Source organism: Chaetura pelagica, unplaced genomic scaffold, assembly GCF_000747805.2.
Source record: "Chaetura pelagica isolate M959 unplaced genomic scaffold, ChaPel_1.0 scaffold224, whole genome shotgun sequence".
Classification (NCBI taxonomy): domain Eukaryota; kingdom Metazoa; phylum Chordata; class Aves; order Apodiformes; family Apodidae; genus Chaetura; species Chaetura pelagica.
Genome location: NW_009953316.1, coordinates 749,912 through 759,028, shown reverse-complemented (window position 1 = coordinate 759,028; position 9,117 = coordinate 749,912). Strand labels below are relative to the sequence as shown.

Sequence of the window (9,117 nt, the reverse complement as noted above, 5' to 3'; positions counted from 1 at the left end):
CTACAGAAGCCTGACATGGAGGCAGGGATGTGGGAGAATGAAAAGGGGCAGAGCACAAAAAGCAGAAGCTGAAGAGTTTTTTCATTGCACACTGGTGCCCAAAATACCAGCAGTGCTGGAAAGAGAGGAATTGGTGCTTTTTTTTTCTCATCCCTGTAGGAACTTGGTCTCTTTTTGGCTGTTTGTTGTGTATTAAAAATAGCCCCTCAAAGAAAAGATGAAAATCAATGTGGACATTGCAAATATTCTTATCACTTCAAGAATCTTCCAATGAAGACCATTCAAAATAGGCTTGCTAGGTTTGGCAAGAGGTTTAAAGTGACCTGATCTGTGGGATTCAGAATTATAACATCTGCAGTTTATTATGGGAAGCTGGGGACAAACTCCATCTGCACTAGTGGTGGTACCCAAGCCTTAGGCCCATGATCTCATCTCTTTCCTTTTCCTGAAGCAGCTGTGATTTGCATGGCATTACCCTCTAGATATTGAGGTCTTAAGCCTGTCAGAAAATCCTATGGGAATATGTTTGGAGTATGCAGAACTGATATGTAGGTCTGTTTCCTTTTGGGATCTGACCTATATATGACTTGGTATCCTGTGGTTTCAGAACTCTGTAGTCAATAGATGGTCTCTTCCAAGTGCAGTGCTTATGATGTCTGCTGGCCACTTTGCAGCTGGCTTTAGAAAGACAAATTGAACTAGTTCTGTATAAAAAAGATTACAAACTGCATGCACCTTAACATTGTAAGTTACTGAGGTTTTAAACAGAAACATGGAGGTGACTCCAAGGGCTTTAAAAGAGAGCATCAAATGACAGGTGCAAATCCTGGGTCTACTTTATAAAATGAAGCCTTTTGTGTCTCCTTTCTCTGACAGAAAGGAAGCTTGAGGTTTAACATTCCAAGGGTCAAGGTAGGGAAGTCTTGTCAGTAGAGATAATAAAACCAGTGCTGGAAGGGGCCTCAGGAGGTCAACCAGCTCCTGACTCAGGGCAGGATCATCTCTGTTTAAAGCCTTCCTGACAGATGCTTGTCCACCCCTTTCTTAAAGGCCTCCAATGACTGAACCTCTGCTCTCCTCAAGCAATCTGTTCAGGGATCTTCCCTGTCCTTCCCATCAGTTTTCCATCATGGCCAGACAGAATCTCCCTGGCTGCAATTACAGCTCATGCTGTTTCATTGCACTCCCAGGGGCAGGGGCTACAGCTCATTCCTTGCTTCTCTGCTGCAGCTTTTGGTGTTATCTGGAGGCTGTTTTCTTGTCTTTGCTCACTTCATATCTCAAAAAGGCTCCTGATATTTTCACATAGTGCAGATTTCAGCAGGCAGGGTGAAATGCATCTGAGGCACAGCCTCAGACCCACACATCCTCTGCATGGAGACAATGCTGGACAGTTTCTTCTCCCAGAGAAACTACCTGTGCACTGATTTGTTCTTCAGCCATTGACTCAGTGCTGCTCACCCATTCTCAGCTGTTTATTCTTGGATGAAAAGCAGCAGGAAAAGCCATGCACATGCAAAATAAAACCATTTATAGCTAGGGGATGCATATGCAGACAGAATCGTTCCCTCAAGATCTTCAAGGCAAATCTCTGGAAGAAATGGCAGATCCTCATCTAACTTTGGGGCTGATATCTTTTGCTTAGTTGTCATGCTATTACTGCCAAAGTCCAATCAGTGTCCACCAGATTGGCCTTAAACCTCTCTCCAAAACAAGATCAGTCTGGGTTGACTGAGCCTGGAGCTGAATCATCACAACCTCAAACTTTGCAGCTCAGATGCCTCCCAGGAAACTAAAGACTGCCATGTCGTGTCAAGAGAAGGACTGACAGCATGTCCTTGCTTTGCTTCACTTCACCCCATAAAAGACCTGGCCACTAGGTTGTTTCCAAGCTTTTCTTCAGCCCTTCTCTGCTATAACATTCCCCCAGATCCCTTCCATGCATCTCTCCCTCTTTTAGTGGTCTGGATACAGCCTATTGCATAACCCTAATTATGTTATTGCTGTAATTGCATCTCCCGTCTGCAGCACATGGATTCCTTACAAGCTTTTCATATGCTAAAATGATTATTAATGAATGCAGTCCCAACCCAGGACAGCACAACAACAGCCATGACAAAAAGATCTTTTGGAAGGCAATTAGCTCTGTGCTAAGCTGCCTAAACCAGGGCAGTGCTGGCAAATTTCAGACTGGAGAGGAAGCATCAGCAACATGGCTTTTTCTCTTCTCTTTTGATGAGTTAATGAGTTCCTGAGTGGCAGCAGGCACAGTCATTCTAGTGAAACAGCTCCACTAAGGAGCCTTTCCTGGTTGGTACCAAAGACAAGAGTATTTATCCCTGGCTAAACAGAGAGCAAGATGGATTCCCAGGTCACTGTTTTCCTTAAGAAAACAAAACTAAACAAAGCAACACAACAAACAAACAAAAAACCACCAAAGACAGCCCGGGAAAAGAGGAGGATGTGAAAGGTACAAGAACAATTCTTTTTTGACAAGAAGAGGCTGCACTACTGTATTTGTGGTTGGACTTGATGATCTTCAAGGTCCCTTCCAACCAGAGTGATTCTATGACCAAGATGATTCTATATGCTGGTACATCCACAGTCCTTCCCGTAGAGCAGTGGCAGTGGATGGTGTCATGGGCTCTTCTGTTCAAGTCACTCTGGGGAGAGTTATTGAGCTACTGGTACCAATGAAGTCACATCCTACAGATGAGTAATCCTTATGTCCTTCATCAGAGCTGCTGATGTATCTCAGTGATGGATTTACCCAGATTTCTTGGAGGTTTTATCGCTTCTGAAGTCTAAGGAACAAATTTCCTGCCACATCAGAGAATGAACAGCCTTGAGGTAAGAGCTCAGGCTGCTCCTGTGATTCAGAGGAAACTCAAGCGCATAAGGCAGCATCTTTTGATATGTATCTAAGGATCTTCTGGAAACACCTGGGAAAGTATCCCCTGGAGATAACCAAAACTTGACTACAGAAGAAGCAGAAAATCTGCAGCACCAGGACAGCGAGTGGTGCACATCTGACCAAGCAGAATCATAGAATGGTTTGGTTGGAAAAGACCTTTAAGACCATCAAGTCTGTCAAGGCCACCACTAACCCACGTCCCTCAGCACCACATCTACACAGCTTTTAAATCCCTCCAGGGATGGGGATTCCACCACTGCCTTGGGCAGCCTGTGCCAGGGCTTGAGAATGCTTTCCCGGAAGAAATTGTTCCCAAGATCCAATCTGAACCTCCCCTGGGTAACTTGAGGCTGTTGCCTCTTGTCCTGTCACTTGTTCCTTGGGAGAAGAGACCAAACCCCCCTGGCTTCAACCTCTTCCCAGGCAGTTGCAGAGAGTGAGAAGGTCTCCCCTCAGCCTGTTTTCTCCAGGCTGAACACCTCCAATTCCCTCAGCTACTCTTCATAAGACTTGTGCTCCAGATTCTTTTCCAGTTTTCTTGCCCTTCTCTGGACATGTTCCAGCATCTCAGTGTCTTATAGTCAGGGACCCTCATTACAAGAGGTAGTCACCTTCTTCTACTTCAAACTCGACCTTTGGATGCAAGCTAAACTAGATTTGCTGCTTTGCTCCCTGTCTGCCTCATTCAGAGGGAATCTGACTTAGCCTTGTATCCCCAACCTCCTGCTGGCTAAAGCAGCTCCTGGGGCTGTAGAAGTGTGAGGCAACAACCTCTCTCAGGTGAGATCTGGTGGCCCTTAAGGTAGGGGTGCTCACAAGGGCAACATGGTGAAAAAGCATCTCATTCCCCCTGCATTGCCTCTTAGTTCAGCTACAGTGTGAGAGGTGTCAGCTGCAGGGGCACAGGGAAGCAGCACACAGAGCCTTGCAAATGCCAGCAGTGCAAATGTGAGGACCTCTGGGGTTTGGTGACAGCTTCACAGTGGTTTTGAAGACATTAAGGGTATGTAAATGACAGAAAGGCCTTAAGTACCTCAGAGGATTTGGTCTCAAATAGAAAGAAAATAAAAACTCAGCAGGGTTGTTGTCATCTCCCTGCTAAGATGCTTTAATATACACATTTGTAATTTCTTGAGATAGCCCAGTGATGGCTTCATCAGAAACACTTCTGTGGAAAGAAGTCATTTGGTCGTAGCAGAGTTGTGATGGAAGGATATTATGTCTTCCCCCTGCACTAGGGGCTAACTTTCCTTAGAAGTACATGCTTTCCCCCCCTTCTTTTTATTTTATTTTTCCTGCAAAACACGCTTCCACAATACCTTGCTTTGCAGTCTTAAAGGGAATGAGTGCCCAAGTGTGTGGTGGCCAGGGAACTGAGTCCAAGGCAGACCAGAACACTTGGGTGTGGTGCTGGGTAATGGCCCATGAACCCAGAACACTGAGATAGCACTTTGAGCTTCTATCATGGCTGGAGAGGCCTCCAAGCCCTGAAATTCAGATTTTTTTTGCATCCTGTCCATCACACCAGGGAGCATTTAGAATCATAGAATCATAGAATCTTAGGGGCTGGAAGGGACCTCGAGAGATCATCTAGTCCAACCCCCCTGCCAGAGCAGGGTCACCTAGAGCACATCACACAGGAACTCATCCAGGTGGGTTTTGAATGTCTCCAGTGAGGGAGACTCCACAACCTCCCTGGGCAGTCTGTTCCAGTGCTCTGTCACTCTCACAGTAAAAAAAATTTTAGTGCAGCTTGTTGTTGTTCAGATGAGTCATGGGAGTGTTATGCTGCTGGGGAAATATCTCTGCAGGGTGGGAAACGGACTGGGGAGCTTTCAGACCCTTCTGAACCATGGACTCCAGAGAGGGTTGCTACTGGGTGAAAGGGATACAGGACAACCTTGGAGAAACAGATTATATATGTGCCTGTATTTAATTTCTGGAAGAACCCTATTCATACACCCACTGTCCTGCCCACCATTTGATGACCAGCTGAAAGAGAGAGAAAAAGAAACTTTTCAACTGGTCATCACAGCCAGACTGGCAAATCCAACACAGTATCTCTGCTTTCCTCCACTGGCCTAATTTATTTATACTGTGATGTCATCCTCTTCACTTTCCATTTCACCCAGTAGGAAGGTGCCTATGTAATATTCATGAGGATCTGGGCTCTTCTCCACAGGCTCCTCACAGGCACCATCAATCAATGCATTTCACTGCATTGCAGGCTGTTTTTCCCCACAAGATTATGAGCTGTGCTCGTGGCACATGGATGCAGTTCTCTTTAGGTGCCAAGGCACATCTTGCATTTTGGCTCTAAAACTTCTTGTTTCTCAGCAAAGTGCTTTGGCTGTGAGGAACTTGAAATATCACTGATAGGGATGCCACCAGTTTCCTGGTGTTTTCTTTTGTCAGAAGTCCATGGAGCACAGGTCAGGTTTTGTTCAGTGGCTTATGCTGAGAATCATTCAAGGTTTTCTGGGAGTGCCAAAAGTCTAGAAATATTTATTCATCCTGCTCACTCTCTTCTTCTGGAGGCAGTTCTGCTGATCAGGTCATGACAGGATTACTAGATGTCTGCTTTACTCATAGACAACTGTTCTGGTCCACTTGGGGGTTGAGGGCCAGGCAGACTGTAAAGCAAAATCAATCCCAGACTGCTCATCATTGGAGTACTGGGTGTGGGCAAAATCTAGACCTTGGGACTTAGGATTTTTGGCTTCTTCTGAGCCCAGAAGGCAAGACAGAATCATAGAATCATAGAGTGTATGTTGTTGGAAGGGGCTTCTAAAGGTCATCTAAAAGTCATCTAGTCCAGCCCCCCCCTGCAGTGTAAAGGGACACTGACTAGATCAGGTTGCTCAGAGCCTGGTCAAGCCTGACCTTGAATGTCTCCAAGGATGGAGCCTCCACCACCTCTCTGGACAACCAGTTCCAGTGCTTCACAACCCTCGTTGTAAAGAACTTCTTCCTAATGTTTAATCTAAATTTATCCTGCTCCAGTTTAAGGCCATTGCCCCTCATCCTACCACTACCACCTGACTGACCAAAGCTGGAGCCTTCTGTTGTGGAGGGGTTTCCTCACAGTCCTCTTACACTGTGCTGTCTTCCATGGGACACTTCAGCAGCTGCTTGCCCCACTCTCTCATAGAGAGCATTTTCCCACTTTTCTGTCTGAAGGATTCTTATCACACAGCACTTCAGTGTCCAATTTCTCTGCAGTGGAAAACAGCCTCCATCTCAGCAGGTGTCTCAGCACTGTTTACAAGACACCTGTCAGCTCTTTTGGCTCCCCGTCCCCTCTGCATCCTAATTATAAAGCTGTGGATTTGCTGCAGCTTTGGGCTTCTTTTTTATTTTTTTTTTTTTTTCCTTTTTTTTTTCCTCCTTCTGCACAAAATGTCAAATTGCAGAAATTAAAAATGTAAATGATGGAGCCTAATTAACCAGTTGACAGCAGAGCACAGCTGCGAGTGACAGTGACTGATTACCTTCTGCAAACCTTGTCCTCCAAGACCTCCTTTACCCAGGGGATGAAGGACATCGAAAATAGCAACTTCCTTAAAGAGACATCACTCTGCTGATGGAGCCTGATGGGCAATGAATGGGTCTGGGGGGTCCATATCCCATGGATAAGGTCCCAGTCTTGTTGTGATGTCACAGGGAATGGTGTTGACTTCTCAGGAAAGCAAATTTTCCCCAGAGTGGGGACGGGAGTGCTGAAGCCTGTTGCCACAAACTGACATCAAGTCAGCTTGAAATCTGGGGCAAAAGGGCAATGCTGAGCAGCAGAGGACTTGCTGGGATATACTGGGTTCAGTGGGAGAGATGGATGGTGGTAGCAGTGGATGCAGATGTACTAGTGTGAGTGGTGCAAGCAAGCATGCAAAGGGGAGGTTTCTCTATCTATGGGAGAAAAATCCTGAGGTCTCAGTGGGCAGAAAGGTCAGTGGGAATTCTTTGTGGGACTAGAGGCAGGGCTTAAAGCCCTTGAAGGTCTGACGAAGGAATCCAGCATCATGAGATTCTGCCCACTTTGATATGGCATGGAGAACATTTACAGGATGCTTTTTGAGGTTTCTGTCTCAGAGTACAGTTCACAGAATCACAGAATCTTAGGGGTTGGAAGGGACCTGGAAAGATCATTTGGTCCAACCCCCCTTCCAGAGCAGGATTACCCAGAGCACATCACACAGGAATGTGTCCAGGTGGGTTTGAATGTCTCCAGCGAAGGAGACTCCACAGCTTCCCTGGGCAGCTTGTCACTCTCACAGTAAAGAAGCTGAGTGATTACAACACACATTTGGTATTACGGAATAGTGGTTCAGTCTAATTTTTTGCATTTGGCTCAGTCATCTGCTTTGATGCAGAAGAAGAGCGTGACCAGGTTTATCCGTGAGGCATCAGAAAAGCCCAAGAGCACTAAGCATGTCCTTTCTCCTTATCACCGGTGGATAATCAGCTCCTGACTTCCTACCCTCTCCCCTCAAGAATCACCTCTATTTCTCTCCCTCAGGTACTATTCAGACATCGCCAAGATGCCAGCAATCAGTGACCAGGACATGAATGCCTACCTGGCTGAGCAGTCTCGCATGCACATGAACGAGTTCAACACTATGAGCGCGCTCTCAGAGATCTACTCCTACGTTGGCAAGTACAGCGAGGAGGTAAGGGCCCCACAGGGGAAAGAGCAGTTCTGCAGGACCATGGCACAGCTCACCCATTCCCAGGGCCCAACACGTGTCACAGATACCTATCTACACTGCAACAGTGATGTAGACACTAGCAGTCTGGGAAAGGAGTACTCTGGGTTTAAATGATATGTGCTTATAGGAAAAGTGAAGAGAATCTCTGAATAACTTGCTGATTATCAGGTAATAGTTGGGGCTTCTTCCTTGCAGGTTTGGTTTTGAAGTATTTACTTGTATGTTCAAGGTCTCATGGACAATGTTGTTTCAGAGGCCAGAGTTTCCACCAGGAAGGTCCATCTCCCTGCAGCACAGCAGCAGTCTGAAATCTGCATCACCTTGTTTCTTCACACACCAGAAAGCATCTCTGCTTTTTCCATGTGAATATCAGGAAGAACTTCTTTCCTGTGAGAGTGACAGAGCCCTGGGACAGGCTGCCCAAAGAGGCTGTGGAGTCTCCTTCTCTGGAGACATTCAAACCCCCCTGGACACGTTCCTGTATGATGTGCTCTGGGTGACTCTGCTCTGGCAGGGGGGTTGGACTAGATGACCTTTCCAGGTCCCTTCCAACCCCTAGGATTCTGTGATTCTGTGATTCTATCAAGGAATAAGAATCCAATAATTCATTTCCTTGGTTACAATCCAGAGGTCTGCATTTAGACAGATCAACCCCAAACTACTTGCCTTGCTCTCTGCTGGCTGGCTGACCTGCTTTGCATCATCTAAGCTAATCATGGGACCTACCTTAGAGAAAGCTAACCCTCATCTGCTGCTATAAGATGCTGGACTTAATCCTTTTAGGCAAAACAAACTAAAATCCTTCTCACTTCTTTCTCTTTCCTTTTCCAGATTCTCGGAGCCCTTGATCAAGATGATCAGGCTGGAAAACAGAAACTTGCCTACAAACTTGAACAAGTCATAACCCTCATGAGCATAGACAGCTGAGAACTGTCCTGCCAGGGACACCCTGGAAGGGATAAACCAAGTCGTGCCTCACTCAAGATCATCATCTTTACCAAGTGCAAGTTTTGATCGGCTGTAAGCAGAGTCACCTGAACAGCCCTTCCCTCTCTCTCTTTCTCTCTCATTTCTTTCTCTTTCAAAATCTATGGACAAAGTGACAAAGCCCCAGGGGTTAAAAGAAAAGACTGCAGAAGAATCTTGGCTCTGGGGACATCAAGACATTCAGGTGGAGCTCTCCTTTTCACAGCTTTCCCTCTGCCTTTGCCCCAGAGAAAAACTGTTAAACACTCAAAAAAAACCCCACAAACCCTCCCCCAATATCCCACCATCTCTCTGCAGATGGGGAATTGGGAGGTAACTTCTGTCATGCTGCTTTAACTGCCCTCCAAGGGCTGTAGCCTCTGGAGAGGCCCTGGAAACGAACTCAGTATTACTAAAAGTCTCCCCAAGGGGAAGGCAGCCTGCCTGCAGGGATCCTGGAGGGCAGCAGAAAATTGAGATCCTCTCCTGCAGAGCCATTGCAACTCTATCTCTTGAGAGTAACCCACTGGG

General features: G+C 46.3%; 1 protein-coding gene across 1 annotated transcript in view; it reads left to right on the top strand.

Moving 5' to 3' along the window:
• Positions 1-8,547, top strand: part of PLXNA4 (plexin A4) — a 443,819-nt gene extending 435,272 nt beyond the window's left edge. The window contains exons 30-31 of the mRNA XM_009998100.1: positions 7,431-7,581; positions 8,452-8,547. Of these exons, the coding sequence (XP_009996402.1) occupies positions 7,431-7,581; positions 8,452-8,547 (247 nt within the window). The remainder of the gene's footprint in view (positions 1-7,430; positions 7,582-8,451) is intronic.
• Positions 8,548-9,117: the final 570 nt, after the last annotated feature.